Source organism: Apiospora marii (assembly GCF_038362585.1).
Source record: "Apiospora marii strain CBS 49790 chromosome Unknown utg000014l_segment0_segment0, whole genome shotgun sequence".
NCBI lineage: Eukaryota > Fungi > Ascomycota > Sordariomycetes > Amphisphaeriales > Apiosporaceae > Apiospora > Apiospora marii.
The window spans coordinates 230399-247581 of NW_027117385.1; the positions used below are offsets into that span (position 1 = coordinate 230399).

Sequence of the window (17183 nt, forward strand, 5' to 3'; positions counted from 1 at the left end):
TACATGGTTCAAGGCAAGCTAGGTTCTATATTCCAGAGTGCCTTATTGCCAGGCTTCTATCTCTGCCGCCGTCCAAGGCAATCCGACTAGCGTTAGGGAGAAGCCTGTTTATGTGTAGCAGTATGGTGTTTCTTTGCTGCGACTCTGGCAAGGTGGGAGCATATCGTGACAAGTCATGATTCGTGTGAGGCCAAGGAAATCATGATATGTGTTGCTCAACGGCGTCATTGTCACATGTGTTTGATATATCCAGGGCTGCGATGTTGTTTCAATGAATCGAACTCACTGAGTAAACAGGTACTCGGCTCGACCCGCAACGGCATTTCCCGCCCGTGCACCACGGCTTGCTCATGTCGCTTACACGCCATTCGCCTGCATGAGTAGGCCGCTGACTAGAGATATCAGAATTGTGTTGCACGAATGAATGACTTGCTAAGTTGTTGAAAGCAGGCCTTTCTGGATCGGAATTGCAACAGTGGCATAAAGGAATTCCGATGAAAGGAGTATCCATGACCTTGAACCGACTGATTGAATAGGTAGGTCAGGTGGCTAATGCAATCATTCGATTTCGGCGCGTAAATGTCGTCAAGCTCAACCAGTCGGCTTGCTGTCTCAGCCAGTGGACACCGGAAACAATTGACCGCGAAGAAACAGAGCACATCAAATCAAGAGCTATTTCCGGCTGAATCAAGCTCCAACTCCTCCACGGTGGAGATGAGCCATACCGCGCCAGAGAGACGAGGGTGTGGTGTGACGGGTGCTGCAACGTTTCTGGTTCCTAGAGCCGTCTCGGAAATGCGAGACGGGTAGTAGGACATTATGCATACAAAGTTATATGAGGTTACACGCATTGCATTGTCAAAGCAATTGCCTGGCCAGGGTAGAGAGAGAGTACCTATGTAGAGAGAGAGAGAGAGAGGAAGAAAAGGTGCGTCCGGTGTGGTTCATTGCTGCAGGGCGCGGATGTCCCTCGGGAAGAGGTGTGTTCACACGGAGATGAGGATGCCCATCGGCCGGCACCTTGCTGCTTACCTAATTAGAGGACGCGAATTGGCAATGTCAACTCAGCCTCTTTGACCGCGGGCGGTGACGAAATCGACAATTAGAATCCCGCGATGCCACGTGCAGCAGTTACGTGCATGTCCCGTTTTCTGTAAGCACTGCCCGGACGAGGTAATTAGCGTTACATGCTGCAGGAGGGGTCTCATTTCTACCGCAATGATCCGGACTGGATTGGATCAGTCGCAGCCGGTATGGTTGCATTCGATGCCAGGGGCAACCGGTAGGGAAAAAGGAAACATTTGCTGAACGGACCAGTCAACAGTCTGCATTTGTCGCAGCAGTTGAGCGACTGTGTTCACTGTATTTATAGCTGCTACATGTGCATACGTTTCCAATTGAGACACAACAACAACAGGAGAAGGAGAGGAGAGTAGGCAAGTATGTCATGAGAAGGCGGGCGTTGTGGATGAGTGGAAGCTCTGACTGGACTGACTGGAGGTGCCCAGTTGTTTGCAATAATCCAGCGAACCCCCATGAGCGAATCCAATTCATTCGAGTCAATTGGAGCCCTCGCGGAAAGTAGGGGCCTCTGCTAGATCCGATCTCCGACCTGGTAAATTCTTCTGCTTTGGGAATTGGGACGAACTCCATGATTTCCCCCCAACCCCTAACTAGCAGAGGAGACCCAGCAGCAGAGCCAGGGACCCAAAGAGCTAGCAGTACTGACCGGAGAGGAGGGTACTGAGGAGGGCCCCAGAAGAGGGACCAGCACCAGCGCCAGAACCTAAACATCCCTAGCCAGGCCAGGTACCAGTTTGCCAGTGCGCGCAGAGAGGTACCGCCCAACCAAAAACCCCATCAAGCCATTGATTGATTGCATGTTCATTTCGATCAATTAGCCAGACCCGACCTAACCTGAACCTGTCCACGAATACCACCTGCTCTCGCGAATTCTCCGCAGATACCAATTTTCTGCTCGTGTTCTGTTTTCCCTCCTTTTCCCGACGTTGTCAACTCTCTTGTTGCTGTTGTCTGTCCTGCCCGCCTTGCCTTGTCCTGCCCCCCGTCTCTATTCCATCGCCCCCCAAACTCGCGACCTTTGGATTTGTTGGGCTTGAGCTGTCCCCTTTTGGCAACCTTCGCAATCCTGCCGCAACTTCCTTCTCCCCTGAACCTCGCTTCGACCCGACCAACGGAGCTGCTGCTTGCCCTTACGAACCCGTACCGGCAACAAACAACCCTCGAAGAAATATCGATAAAAGCAAAGAAGGAACCCAGGTCCAAAAAGGAAAAGGAAAAGGAAATAATCAAAAAGAGCGCTCGCCAAAATGGGTGGACAACTTAGCAAAATGATGGGCAAGATCTTCGGATCCAAGGAGATGCGCCTGTTGATGTTGGGTCTCGACGCCGCCGGAAAGACCACCATCCTCTACAAGCTCAAGCTCGGCCAGGACGTCACCACCATCCCTACCGTTGGTTTCAACGTCGAGACCGTCACATACAAGAACGTCAAGTTCAACGTGTGGGACGTCGGTGGCCAGGACAAGATTCGACCTCTGTGGAGGCATTACTTCAGCGGTAAGTCTGCTTCAACTCCCCCCAGACGGACGGACAGGAAGACGAAGAGAGAGCGCGCGCACAGGAAACTGCGCTTTCCGGAAACGTGGAATCGCAGTTGCGGCGCCCGCCACGACGGTGATGGCAAGCGTCACCTCTAGATGAACCCCCCACTGACATGATCTTCTCTTCCCGTTACAGGCACGCAAGGTCTCATCTTCGTTATCGACTCGGCGGACCGCGCACGAATCGACGAGGCCAAGCAAGAATTACATCGCATCATTAACGACCGGGAAATGAAGGACAGTCTTCTGTTGGTCTTCGCAAACAAACAGGATGTCAAGGATGGTAGGTCGACCCGCCCCCTTTCCTCGTTCGATCCAGTTCCCCAGGGACCACAACGACGATCACTCTCTCAGCGTGCTTGGTGGAGGATATATGTGGAACGATGCTAACAATGATCCCCTAACAGCCATGAAGCCCCAAGAAGTCACCGACGCGCTGCAACTGAACAAGCTTAAGGACAAGGTTTGGTACGTGGTGCCGTCTTGCGCGACCACAGGAGAAGGCCTGCTCGAGGGCCTGGCCTGGCTGTCCAACAACGTCAAGGCCCCGCCCGCGCCCGCGAAGAAGTAAAGACCTCTCTCGACCGACTCAAAAACGGCTCGTTCCACTTCCGAATATCGTTAGCATCAGCGGCAGCCATTCTCAACAGGCGTCAATAACTGCGCCCTCGGCTTCGTCTATCTCTCTTTATCTCATTCCAAGACTCGTGGCCCTCGCGCGACCAACCAACCAATCTCCGCATGACCGACCACTCCTCCTCGGGCCCCCCAATCTTTCAATCGCATACACTACTCGAGACTCGATATTTCGGCATCTGACTTTACTACCTGTCCTACTTTCGCCACGCGTCGATGTTGAGCGGCCCGAGACCGAAAAAGCACTCAAGGGGGGCCAGGAGTATTTCGATGGGCCGAGGGAACTGGGCCTCCTTTTCCTCACGAGGTGCCACACCCCCACACACCACTTTGTTGTTTATATACAGCCCGCGCGAGGCAAATTCGGGTTCCTATTTTTTCACTCTTGTCTTTTTTTCTAGTTTAGTATTCCCCCGAACCGCGAGGCGAGTTGCCGCTGTGTTTTTTGTTATTTTGATTTATTGTAGTATCCATGTTGGAGAAGCGAAGAGAAGAGAAGAGATAGGGGCAGGAGGCGATCTACCTACCTACCTCACTTGCCCAATGATGCGCGCGAGAAAGGGAAGAGAAAAGAACAAAAGCGTTTCCACGAAAGACAGGGGAAGAGAAAAGAGAGAGTGTGGACTTGCGCTTTTGGGTCATAACGGAGTCGGGGTGGGGGCCACCATCAAGAGTTGCTTCGATTGCGCGCGCGTCTGTTCTTTTTCCAAAGGTCCGAAACTCGAAGATGCCTTCGAGACATTCATACCGAGCCAACGAACTGGGTGGTTCTCGAAAGGCGGAATCGAAAAAAGAAGAAGCAAATCAGGACCATGTGGTGTAGGCGTGTAACTGGAAAAAAGAGAGGAGTATCGTGGCGCAACGAGGGGCAACTTTACCGGAGCGGCAGAGAAAGTAGTAGACAGAGAGAGTACTTTAGTTAATAATCGAGGTTGTGTATGTGATGCGTGTGTATGGCTTGAACCGAGTTCCGTTTCTTCTAGGTGGCCAAGACTAACTGGCAAAGAGTTGAGACGTGGTGCATGAGAGGGTGTGGACAACTGCGTTCAAGGAGAGACGATACGACGGGGCACATGAAAAACAATGCCCAAAGCCATAGGATCCCGGGATTATGACATGACCCCGTGTCGTATTTTACCAAAACACACGATACGTTGATAATGTAGGGTATACGCTGGAACGTTTCTTCGACGATTGCTGCGGTGCGGAAGATGGAGTCTTAGTGTACAATTAGGTCGCTTTAGGTATATATATACTGTACAATCGTAATGGTCTAAATTACAGTACCATCTCCGTCATTGAATCAATCCGCGCCCAAGGCTGTTCTATGCAGGCCTCGTTAATGCTTGTAATGATGTTGTGCTCGTCACTATTCGTCCGCCCGCCATGTATTCGAAGCGGACACGCGTAATATGAGGTCTGCCCCATGGCCATCAGCCTCTGTGTATCTATCTCATTTCACTTTCTCGTCGATCATTACAGGTCTCTTTCTCTTGCCCCCCAATATCCGTAAATCATCACGCCTCCTTAACCCGCTTCGCCGGCCGCGCCAGACTGTCGTCGGGCAGCCCCGAGCGCTTGGTGCCGGGCAGCGAGCTGGTGCGGATATCGTTGTCGTCCTGGCTGACGCGGCGGTTGGGGTACGTCGTCTTGAGGCCCTCGAAGCAGTTGTTGCTGACCTTGTCGCCCGTGGTGAAGAAGGGGTGTTGTAATGCTTGCTGGGCCGTCAGCCGCTTCTCCGGGTCGTACTCGAGCAGGCCCGCCAACAACTTGTAGCCCTCGGCGCCGAGGGAGGCGAGACCGCCGCTGCTGTTAGAGGTGCTGGTGCTGGTGCTGGTGCTGGAGCCCGGGTGAGCGCCGATGGTGCGGTAGTACCACTCCTCGAGGTGCGAGGTGGACGCCGAGGATTTGGAGGAGGAATGGTGGTGGGAGGAGTGGTGGTGCATCATGGGGGTCTGCAGCATGCCCAGGTTGGAGTACTCGTGCATGCTGGTGAGGTAGGGCCAGCGCTCCTTGGTGGGCATGCCCATGATGTCGACAATCTTCTGCATCTGGTTGCGCTGGAAGGGCACCGTCTTCTTGGAGTCCATCTTGGCCTCCTCGCCCTTGAAGATGGGCCGCAGCGACAGCAGCTCGGCGAAGATGCAGCCGACGGCCCACATGTCGATGGCCGGCGTGTAGTGCCGGCTGCCCAGCAGCAGCTCCGGCGCCCGGTACCAGATGGTCACCACCACCTTGTCGCCGCCGTAGAGCGAGTGCAGCGGCTTGTGCCAGAGCCGCGCCAACCCCAAATCGCCGATCTTGATCTGGCCCGCCGACGTGACCATGATGTTGGCCGGCTTCAGGTCGCGGTGCAGGACCCAGTTGGCGTGCAGGTACTGGCAGCCGTTGAGCAGCTGGAACATGATGCTCTTGACCATGGTGGCGGGGATGGGGCAGCGGGGGTTCTGGGTGTGGTGGTGGATGATCTGCAGCAGGTCGTGCTCGGCGTACTCGAACACCATGAAGATGCACTTGTCCTCGAGGATGATCTCGACGAGCCGGATGACGTTGGGGTTGGCCAGCTCCGAGCAGAGGGCCATCTCGCGCACCGCCGACTGCGAGATGCCCGTGTACTGGATCTGCTCGCCCTCCTTGTCGGGCTTGAACTTCTTGATGGCGAACTCGCCCGGCTGCCCCTGCCGGCCGACGGCCTTGTACACGCGGCCATAGGTGCCGCTGCTGATGAACCCGATGACCTTGTACCGGTCTACGACGCGCACCTTGGATTGGTAGCCCGAGCCAAGGCCGCGGTCGCTGGGGTCTGTTCGTCTCATCAGCAAAGATTGTCCCGGTATTACGAGATCATTTCATGGGAAGGAAGTCTCTCTCTCTCTCAAAAGGAGCTAGTGATGAGAGGTCGTCGTTGGAATGCCCGGTTTCAGAAGTAAGCATGGGGTATCTGGGTGGGTCAAGGGTTTGTTTGTCGGTGGGGAAAAGGTGCATCTGTCATCCATGGGGTGGAGCGGGCGACTGGCCGGTTTCCATGCCCGATGCCTCCTTCGGCCTCGAATCAGGCCAATCAACGGGGGCTGAAGTAAGATCCTCCGGGTGAGGGCATATAAGACGACGATATGCAGGTCCGTAGATCTTCACCCGATCACAGGAGAGAGAGGGGGGGGCGGGAAATAACGTCTTTTTGAACACGAAGAATACGATGGGGACGACAAAGAAGGATAAGTACGGGATTCACTTACCGTCGAACGCAGCCTGGACACTCCTCTTCATAACTTGGGCCCGCGCGGTCGACGGTGCGCTGGAGCTGGATTGCGAGTTCGTGAGACTCATGGGGACAGAACGGAGACAGGAAGAGGCCGCTAAATGGGCCGAGGTCGCGCTCTATGTGTAAAGTCGGGAACGACTGGCCGATGGGTTGCACCGGTTTCGTACCCTACCTAGGTACCACCTAAGCTGCTAGGTCGTGTAAGGGGGCGGATTCCGTTCAAGGTATATCGGATAAGTCGATCCACGTCTATGTGAGGCGTTACTGCATGGATGAGTGAGCACGCCGCTTCTGCACCTTCAACGTCGAGAGTACCGGCTTTCGCTTCACCTGAATATTGGGCAGAGCTTCGGGCCAATCTTGCAACGAGGCACCCAGACGGGCTTCGATGAACTGTATGTGATTGGTAACGATTTGATGGCGGTCGTGTCTTTAGGCTCGGCCCCCAAGGATTGAGAGCAATTGTGGCTTGCGTTACGAGATCTGTGGCGCTTACCTAATGTACCGACCAGTAGTAAGTGGCGGCACTGGGCACATGGTTGCTACATGCATCATTCAATAGGTGTTGCCAGAACATATGGCAAGCTGGCGGACGTCGTCGAGAGATGATGTAATTCCAAATCCGGAATGAAGACTATATGCTTGAACTGTTCCATCATTTCTGACTATTTTTACAGCGAAAGGTATCAACGTTCGACTACAAATCTCAAGGAAACGAAAATGCACTAAGGGATTTCGGAGGATAGCGGTACTGATATATGCATTGGTTCCGTTTTCCCGTTATCATAACTGCTACGTCTGGCAGTGAAGACAGCTGTTCTATTTACACGTCGCAAGTTCTTTCCCCAAACTTGATCGATATGACGCCGTTCCAGACCCGTGCTTGGTCCGGAAGTTGGACCAGCCAATGCACATGAAGAAGCAGTCCATAGGAACCAACGGACAAGCACGAAAACCTTGGAGAATCGCGCTTCTCCATTTGAAAGTATATACAGAAGAATTTGGTGGGATTGCGCCCCCACCTTCCCGCCCCCTCCGCCTGCTTCGCTCAAGCGGCGGCTAGGAAGAGCCCGAGGAGGCCCGCCACGAGACCCGCGCCCGCCGCCCGCCGCGGACCCTCCTGGCCGCGACCGGGCAGGCCCGCCCCGTTGCTGGCGTCCAGGATCGGCTCGTGCCAGCCGCAGTGCACTGTCGTGGGCCACTGCACGCAGCTCCAGTAGGTGGTCTGGACGAACTTGAGGTTGATATTGTGGGAGGCGTTGGCCGGCAGCAGCCCGCCGGTGCCGTGCAGGGAGGGGACCACTGGCGCGGCCGTCACGGCCGAGGAGGCAGCGCCTGAAGAAGTGAAGGAAGAGGAGAGGCGCGTGTTGTTTGAGAAGAACGAGGTTGCTGGTGTCGGGGTGGCGGAGATGGCTAGTCTGTGGGACGGCGAGGCCATGGGGAGTGGGGAAGATGGTGATAGTGATGTTGTGGTTGCTGGCTGGGAGAGGAGCTGGGATGTGATGGGGCTTCCCTGGATTAGGGGGAGCATGATGAGAAGCCAGAGCACGTGGATCTGCATCCACGACGTTGTTATAGACAGCATGGCTCTGGTCTTGTTGAAGAATCAAGTATGGTAGATATACTTTTGTCTTTGGATAGCGGCGATGAGTCTCGCTTTGGAAAGGTTGAAGCCGGGTTATTCGAGTTGGCGATGATGATGATGATGCCCAAGCCGCCAGTGAATAGTGATATACAATTAAGCCTTCAAGAGGAAATGCTTGCAGGGCAATCGTTCAACGATGATAACCTGAAAGGTAGAGATGGAAAAGGTGAGAGCAGACACCAGGCGCTCGTTACACGCAGATAGACGGCCAGAAGAAATCGAAGCAAAGAGTCACAGACCCAGGAAACGCAAAGCGAGTAAGAAGCAGGAATCGAAAGTGACAGAAAGTCAAGCGGTGCAGCCCTGTTTGAACGGATGACTTACTCATATATCTCACAATTAACCTACTGCTACTGGGTTAGGCAGTTGGGATATTCCAACAAGATGCAAGTCAGGGCCAAAGGGGGGTGCCATGCTGCTAGGAAGCCCCTCATCGTTTGGGCTTCTTTTGCCCTCTCGTCTGCTGTGCCCAGATTTGCAGGAGTGCATCACGTCGGCAGTCTGGTAGGTATCCAGCAGCAGGATTCCGGAAAATTCTATGACTCCCTTTATCAATCCCCATATACGATGGTGGCTTGCCTGCTGCTTGCTTGTTTCGTGCGACAGGTAGCAGGAAGCCGATGCCAGTAGCTCCAAAGGGGTCGTTTGCCTACTGTCGCGGCCTAAGGCGTTGGCGGCCAAACGGCTGGCCAGCAGGCCGTCTCCCACGGGGTTGCCAAGAGCCGCCGGTGTGGGGGAGCTTTTGGGCAGGTTTTGGGACGGATTGGCCGCCCGCCTGTCATTGTCCGGTTTGCTGGCAGCGATTTGATCATTGATCGTTAGGTAATCCGTACTAATCACTGATCACAGTGATCGAAAATGCGACGAACATTCCCGTTGGAACCGTTACCGATCCCCTTGACCCCTCCCATCCATTCCTCGTCTTTTGTTTCTGAGTCATTGGCCTATGTAGGGGTTTTTGTTTCCTCTTCGTATTTCAGTTTGTCATGGAAGAGGAGGTTTGGAGAATTTGGGCGGGGTGAGAGAGCAGGCAGCAGGTCTTTTTCTGATGCGACGTGGGCGTGGCTTGCTGCGAAGGCGGGGTTCGATCATTTTGCTGGGATCCTGCCATCTGCCATCTGATAAATAGCTGCTGCGATGTTATTCGATGCCGCCCAACCGTACACGATATTACGTATGGGCATTTATCTTGCTGACCACCTCCAGCTTGGTGGGCTGAAGAAGGCTCCAAGAAAAACAAGCTGGGTTGCTCTGATAAGTGCTGGCAAGGGCTTGCCTTCTACGTCAGACGAAACGTAGGCTTCAAGCTGCCTGTGAGCCCCGATAAGGCTTGATCGCTCTCCATGTACCTTCCTTGCATTATACGTGGTCAGTTATTGTGCTACGCTTGCTCTATGCATGCGGGAAGGGCGGAAGATCCAGTCTCCAGCCTGCCCCCTTGACAGGTGGGCATGAAGCTAATCATCGCCTATAAAAGTAGGTAGGTGGGATACTCACCAGTGTCGCCAACTCTCCAGCAGGCTGACTGTGTTTGGAGAACTGAGAAGGTCCTTACATACATGTAGCCGCTCTGTGCCAACAGGAAGTCCCAAGGCCCGATCCAATCACAGGCCTGGTACCATTTGCCAGCGGTTAGCGTCCGTCCCTAAGCCTCCCTCCCACTGCCTAGCAGCCAAGCTTTTACGTCAACAGGTAGGTTCCATGGTGGTCTTTTTGCAGAGCAGCGCCTCCGACCCCATCGAATCACAGCCTGACTACACGGGAATAGACGAAAACAACCAAGTAGGGAATTAGGCACATGGGCTCAACTCCAAGGACTGAGGTGCCTGGTATCGAAACACCAAAGCTATATTTATCTTCGCACGGCTTACCATGTGGGAAAGGACTGGGGTCTCTCGTCAGACAATGCCCCCGTACATTTCGCTGAACATCTGATATGCATAGCCGGCTGTATCCCCAGCTCGGTCGGTCCATGGATGAATGGAGGGTCTCTCGGCAGGCAGGCGACTGGCAAGCCTTACGAAGGCAGGCACCATATCCGCGATCTGGCCTATCACGACCCGAGATGCCGCATAGATCAGCTCCTCCTTGTCACCTCGTCAGCGTATACGGTACCGTACCGATCATGGCTCGGCCTGCCTGCCTGCGTGCTGCTGTTCCACACATGTCTTTTCCCCTGGTTCCTGTCAGCCCTTTTTCTTCTTCCTTGCTTCTTTCCTTTGCTCCTACTACTTGACTACTCGACTGGACATTGCTATAAATTGCAAGCCGTAAAGAAGCCCATTGTTGCGCCGGAGGAATTTGCTATCCTTGACCGTCTTGTCTTGTCTTGAAACCTGGATTTCAACGGGCCGATCTGCTAGATATCAATCTTTGTCTGTTTCATTGGCCTTTGCCCGGCACAACTTGCCTCCCCCTCCACCCCTCCGTACCCGTTTTCTCAAAGGCAGCTTTCGGGTTCCCCGCTTTCACTGTCGCATCCTGAGCAGGACGAGAACCAGCAAACCCCCCTTCTCTCCCCTCTCTCCCTTTTTTTCTGCCGGAATAATAACGACGACAACTCAACAAGTGGGATCAAGAAGGAGAAAATAAAAAACCGCAGGTCCGAACTCGCAATTGCTGTGGACGATAAGCCGGCATACAGCCAGGACCACTACCGAATCACCCACAAGGATTGAAAGACCTCTTCTTGCCGCTTTGTCTAGGTATACAGTTCGGTCCACATCACGTCGGTAGCGCTTAGTTGGCAGACCAGACCGGGATCGCATTGTCTTGTCCACCCCATCCGTTGCATTGTCCAACAGCTATTCTCCGGCCTGTGACAAGACAAGGAAGGCATTAGCTACCTAGCCCGATCTCCAGTTGCTCTTCCCTGCTCCTGCTCCTGCTTGCTTGCTTGCTCTCCTCAGATTGACCTTACGTTTTCGAGCTTCTCTCTCCCCAACCCAACAACCGCAACCAACATTGATACATCGTCCACTTCCCCGAGGCCATACATACATACATAGACGACACAATGGCCGATTTACAGGGACGCAAGGTCTTCAAGGTCTTCAACCAGGACTTCATCGTCGACGAGCGCTACACGGTCACCAAGGAGCTTGGCCAAGGAGCGTACGGTATTGTCTGGTAAGTGCTTTCTCCTGCGCTGCAACTGCATTGTACCGCTGCACTGCACTGCACTCTAGGCTGCGCCGCGATCGAAATGAGTACCGGTACTGACATGACTTGGATGGATGCAGCGCCGCCGTCAACAACCAGACCAACGAGGGTGTCGCCATCAAGAAGGTCACCAATGTCTTCAGCAAGAAGATCCTGGCCAAGCGTGCTCTGCGCGAGATCAAGCTGCTGCAGCACTTCCGAGGCCATCGCAATGTAAGTGGGAGAAGGAGATTAAGAACCGACCCAACCCCTCCATTTCAATTTCGGTCCAACAGCGCAGCACGCGCAACACGCAGCTTGCGGAAATGCGACCGAGACGATTGACCCCTCCCCCACCATCGAACATGACTTGGCACGACGACTGCAGCGCAAGCCGCACCTCTTGTCTGCCTCCATGTCTCTCAATTGATTCGACGGCCTCACAATTATTCCTCAAGACCGACAACACCAGTGTCACAATACATACACCCGCACCCAATTGGCATGGACGATTGCAACCAGAACGCTGACATCATGTGTTGCCAACACTCTAGATCACATGTCTCTATGACATGGACATTCCCCGCCCGGACAACTTCAACGAGACGTACCTCTACGAAGGTAAGAAACCCTCCGGCACTCGGCAGCTGCATTGTCGACTATGACAATTCTTTACTGACTTCTCGTCCCGATTGGCAGAGTTGATGGAATGCGACCTGGCGGCTATTATCCGTTCAGGCCAGCCGCTCACCGACGCCCACTTCCAATCCTTCATCTACCAGATCCTCTGCGGCCTCAAGTACATCCACTCGGCAAACGTCCTGCATCGTGACCTGAAGCCCGGTAACTTGCTCGTTAACGCCGACTGCGAGCTTAAGATTTGCGATTTCGGTCTGGCCCGAGGCTTCTCGGTCGACCCCGAAGAGAATGCCGGATACATGACGGAATACGTCGCCACGAGATGGTATCGCGCCCCCGAGATCATGCTCAGCTTCCAAAGCTATACGAAAGCTAGTAAGTGGCACCCGCCCGTTTTGGTGGATTGAAATTTGGTACTAATACTATACTCTCTTCTAGTTGATGTCTGGTCTGTAGGCTGTATCTTGGCCGAGCTGCTGGGCGGAAGGCCATTCTTCAAGGGTCGCGACTACGTCGACCAGCTCAACCAAATCCTCCACATTTTGGGAACCCCCAACGAAGAGACCCTCGCCCGCATTGGCTCGTCCCGGGCGCAGGAGTACGTGCGTAACTTGCCGTACATGGCCAAGAAGCCCTTTGCCACCCTGTTCCCCAACGCCAACCCCGACGCGCTCGACCTCCTCGACCGCATGCTGGCCTTCGACCCCTCGTCGCGAATCTCGGTCGAGGAGGCTCTGCAGCACCCCTACCTCAAGATCTGGCACGACGAGACGGACGAGCCCGACTGCCCCACCACCTTCAACTTCGACTTCGAAATTATCGACGACGTGGGTGACATGCGCAAGATGATTCTGGAGGAGGTCTACCGGTTCCGCCAGCAGGTTAGGACAGCGCCGGGCGGTGGCGCCGCAGGAGCTGCTGGGCAACAGCCTGCAGCTGGCGCAGTGCCCATGCCCAGCGGCCAGGGACAATGGACGCATGAGGATCCCCGTCCTCAGGAGTACATGGGCCAGGGTGGGAACTTAGAAGCCGAGCTTCAGGGCGGTCTGGATAGGCGATAAAGAGTGACTGCTGGCTGGGAGGGTCTGGAGGTCTGCCCGGTTCAGGATTGATCTATTGGATGAATCTCCGATTGGCAGGCACATGTTGGATTTTCATACTACTGGGTAATTTGACCCAGGGGCTGGGGCCGGGCACTCAATGCGCCATGTTTGGGTACAACCACTCACTGGGCGCCAAACTGCATTATACGACTATCAAAAAGCAAATGGTGGGAAAGCGAGCGCCACGCCCGCCCACGTCTCAATGGGTATTCCTTTTTATATCATTTTTCTCATGTCGCAAGTGAGGAGGGGAAGAAGCATGGAAGAAGAGCAAGCGCTTTGTCTGTCGGTCTACTTTGAGTTCTTGTTTTTCTAAAGATGGATAGCGAAAGAGAAGGCGTCTCTGTCTTCCCAACTCTCAGACGAGATGAATCCAATCCAAAGTAATCATAATTTCCGGCAATGCTTGCTCGTCTGCGTCTGTGTTACGGCTGATTTGATTGGCCGGACGGAAATAAACCTGGGCGTGGCAGCCACAGCCACTCCCCGGCGCTTAATTGGCTAGGGGGGCCTTTGCCGAGGGCGGCTTTCAGGTAGGCAGACTGACCAACCCATTACGAGGCATGGGCAGAGAGTATGCTTGGCTGTGTGTGGTAGGTCGTTGTATGCCTGCCAGCCTCTTGTCATGTAACACATATGCAGGATTTATTGATTGGTGCGTGTGCCTTGAGGTAGGTGGCATGCATATGTAGATGTCGGCTTTCTTCAGCTGGGCCGTCTTCAGGCTGGGGACTTGGATTGATTGAATGCCACGTTATGAGAGAACGAGGATAAGGCTTTGGGGTCGACTTGGACTGGAGGTGATTGTGTGCCCAACGCTTGAGGGGGTGTTCTTGGGTGGCATCTATGTAGGTAGGTATGCTTGGGTTAGTGCGTCTTTACATGGCTTCATGTACGCTATACTAATGAGGATGGCATCATGCCCATACAGACGTAGTTACAGGATCATCAAACATCCTTTCCGGCAAATTATCCACGAGAAAATATGAGTCAAGTTGTGTTGGTTTTATAAATAAAAAGGGCAGATCTATATACACTCAAGGAGCAGACGGAGACGCCGCCCGTCGTGCTCGACTGTGATGGTTCCATCTACATAAGACCCGTGAAGAAAAGAAGTGAAAAAAGGGCTCTCATAAGAGCCGAAAAACATCCCGAACCGTAATAGGTCCCTTCTTACCCCCTCTCAAGCTCGTCCCTTCCCGTTTTGGTGAAATAGTAAAATGACCGCCAACGCCTTGGTCCCTTTATGTGACGATGAGAAATCGTAAAATCCCGTATTAAATCCAACTCACTTCGTCACCGTTTCGTTCGTATCGTATCCCTTCTCAAGACAGCAAGCACGGTCGTCCCCCATGCGTGTTTTACACCCTCATTAGGCAAACTGCCGCCGCTGCTGCACCCACAGCTCTCTCTCTCACTCTCTACCCGTAGAACCAGTACTGCGCCGTATACGGCACACTAATCGTCGTGTCCGCCTCGGAACACGCAATCGACGCCCCGCCCGACGTGTAGACCCGATACACCTCCGACACGCCCCCCTGCGAGCCGCCCGACCCGTTGTCCCCCAGCTTCAGCCAGGCGACGGCGCCCGTGTCGAGCAGACCCTTGTCGGCGCCCGCGGGCGCGGCGGTGTCGTTGAGCTTCTTCGCCACCAGCTTTTGGCTGGTGCCGAACAGGTCGAACGTCGGCACGCCCGCGGCGTCGAAGTAGTGGTGTCCGATCGCCTTCCGCGGGGAAGAGAGGCCTTCCATGGTCAGGTCGGCGTCGGCGCCGACGGCTTGGAAGGGGGCCGCGACGTCGGCGGCGTACTTGGTCAGGGCGTTGCCGACGATGTGGAGGGGGAGGTCCGTCTTGCGGAGGACGCTGTCGGTTAGGCTGGACCAGGCTTCCTCGCTCATGGCCTGGGACTGGGCCTGCGAGGAAGGGGAGGAGCCAGAGCCGCTACCGGGTGCCAGGTCGGTGATGTCGTAGAGCACGGCGAGGGCGCCCGTGGCCGACGAGGCCGTCGAGTCAGCCTTGGCGCAGGTGTAGTTCTGGATCCCGTGGCCGACGACGATGTGCTGGAGCTGGCCCGAGGGGCCGGGGAGCTGGGTGCCGCCTGGAGAAAGGGTGGGGTGTTAGTGTATGTGTATCTACATGTGTTTTGGGGCTATATGAGGACGCATATAAGGGGTATATCATGGCTCGACTTACTACCTGTGGAGGGGAGAGTCGGACCAGTGGCGGGTCCGGCCGTGGCGGACGCGGAGGCAGAGGTGGACTCCGTCGCAGATGCCGTCGTCGAAGACTCGGGGAGATTGCTGGAGGAGACTACGGGTGTGCCACCACACTTGGTTTTGTTAGTTGTTGGGTCCACTACAGCAGAGCGACGATGATATATCACGACCAAATCAGATAGTAGGGGCAGAGGGGGCGGCTTCGATGAGACACAGGAGCAAGAGTTGAGAAGCAGGAAAAAAAAAAAGACTTACTCGTCTCCTTACAGGGCCAGCCGTGGCCGAGGACAGAGCCGTAGCAAACACGAGAAGAGTTTGAGGCAGCATTTTCGTGGTTTTGAGTGTATGGGTTGGGGGAGAGATGTGTATAAGTCCCAAAGAAGAAGAGTGACGACAGACGGGCCTGAGATATAACAGAGATATAACAGAAAGGAAAAGCCCAACCACGAGAGGAGAAAGGTTCGAGAAAGGTAATAGGTTGTCTAGCGCGCGCCACCCATACACAAGGCAGAAAACCAGCCAGAGGAGAAAATGCCACTCTTTTTATCTTCTTTCCTTTTTCAGATTGAGAGGCAGCGTGGGTAGGCGGGCAGGCAGGTGCGTGTGTGTGACCGGGTCGGGCGGCCGTTGTTGGGCGCTTAAGAATAGAAACGGGTGGGTGAGCTTCCGGAGCTAAAAAAGACTGGTTGGCCTGGTTAAGAATAGAAATAGTGTACCAAACAAACGGAGATGAATCTACACCCCCACGATGAATGGATATATAATGATCTAGTGATATAGGAACAACGAAAGACTAGGAGAGAGAGAGAGAGAGAGGAACAAGTGGGAAACACCGGTTATGGTTGCTGTTACTGGGTCTTCTTCCGGAGGCGTAGAGGGAGGAGAAGGTAGGTGAGAGGAGGATGCTCATGTTTATATCCTTTTTTCACAGATCTCACCTGCTCGTTTACTCCTTGTTACGGTTAATACAACTACGACGTACAACTTACCCCTTCGTCATATTGCTGGAGTTAATGAATATTCAAGACGGGGTACGATTGTCTTCGTGTCGGAGAGATGCCCGGGGGGTTGCCAGAGTGCTGGGCAGGCATCGCCATCCCACCACCAACACGAAGAGCGAGAGAATGGAAGAGAGCAGGCAGGCCCTAACTCGGTTACACACCCCTCTCCCACATACACACACACTCTCTCTCTTTCTCTTCCCCTCGTCCCCTCGCCAATGCCTGCTGCACTCGATGGGTGGGTGGATATTCAGTTCAGGCCAGTACCACCTCTGTAAGTAAGCCCGGCCTGGCCTGGTTACAGCCGTGCATACATATGCAGGTACGGTGCAACCGTCCAGCTTTAGGAAACAAACTCAGGTGAGAGTCAGAGTCGAAAGAACTCGGACCAAGAAAGAAAAACCTAGACAAACTTGAAATATGCAGAGACGGACGGGCTGACAGGGTAATGGTAGTGTCAGGGACCGGGGGGCTTGTTGCTAAAAGGAAGGCAGGAACAGGGTTAGATAGACGGGCTTAGTAGCATGGATTCCCGGGATGGGTGGGCCAGGGGTGGAGAGAGAGGTCGGTCTTTTTTTCGACGATACACACACACAAGTAGGTAGGTACTTGAGTCTTGCATACGGAGGCGCGCACACGAATAAAACCCCTGCGCCTGCAGAAAGATGCGTTTCCGATATGATATATTCGACGGGCGACGCTGCCAGGTTTTTCTGTGCGTCCGTCGACCGTGTTCGTGGTCTGCTTGGTTTCGTGAGTTGTACTTGTAAGGTTAGTGGGATGGATCGATCTCTTCCACCAACAGTCAAGGCCCATTATGTCAGGTCCCTGTTATAGAAACAGGGCATCTGACATCGGACCAAACTCCTGTTTGTTCGGGTTCGCGGCACGCAGAAGGGTCCATCAGAAAGCGGTC

The 17183-nt window shown here is 54.3% G+C and overlaps 5 protein-coding genes across 5 annotated transcripts; 2 read left to right on the forward strand and 3 right to left on the reverse strand.

Moving 5' to 3' along the window:
• Positions 1-2330: 2330 nt before the first annotated feature.
• PG985_016258 (ADP-ribosylation factor 6) lies at positions 2331-3195 on the forward strand (the record flags this gene model as incomplete). Its single annotated transcript, XM_066836024.1, has 3 exons — positions 2331-2580; positions 2761-2907; positions 3032-3195. The coding sequence occupies 3 exons, from the start codon at positions 2331-2333 to the stop codon at positions 3193-3195; spliced, it is 561 nt and encodes a 186-aa protein (XP_066676040.1).
• A 1582-nt stretch (positions 3196-4777) lies between these two features.
• PG985_016259 (Pkinase-domain-containing protein) lies at positions 4778-6587 on the reverse strand (the record flags this gene model as incomplete). Its single annotated transcript, XM_066836025.1, has 2 exons — positions 4778-6063; positions 6497-6587. 2 exons carry the CDS (start codon positions 6585-6587, stop codon positions 4778-4780), a joined length of 1377 nt encoding a protein of 458 aa, XP_066676041.1.
• A 983-nt stretch (positions 6588-7570) lies between these two features.
• PG985_016260 (uncharacterized protein) lies at positions 7571-7960 on the reverse strand (the record flags this gene model as incomplete). The annotated part of the gene is made up of 1 exon (XM_066836026.1): positions 7571-7960. The coding sequence occupies one exon, from the start codon at positions 7958-7960 to the stop codon at positions 7571-7573; it is 390 nt and encodes a 129-aa protein (XP_066676042.1).
• A 3223-nt stretch (positions 7961-11183) lies between these two features.
• PG985_016261 (MAP kinase) lies at positions 11184-13008 on the forward strand (the record flags this gene model as incomplete). The annotated part of the gene is made up of 5 exons (XM_066836027.1): positions 11184-11296; positions 11410-11542; positions 11863-11929; positions 12008-12322; positions 12386-13008. The coding sequence occupies 5 exons, from the start codon at positions 11184-11186 to the stop codon at positions 13006-13008; spliced, it is 1251 nt and encodes a 416-aa protein (XP_066676043.1).
• Positions 13009-14471: 1463 nt separating this feature from the next.
• On the reverse strand, positions 14472-15593 carry PG985_016262 (uncharacterized protein; the record flags this gene model as incomplete). Its single annotated transcript, XM_066836028.1, has 3 exons — positions 14472-15148; positions 15244-15379; positions 15522-15593. 3 exons carry the CDS (start codon positions 15591-15593, stop codon positions 14472-14474), a joined length of 885 nt encoding a protein of 294 aa, XP_066676044.1.
• Between the last annotated feature and the right edge of the window lie 1590 nt (positions 15594-17183).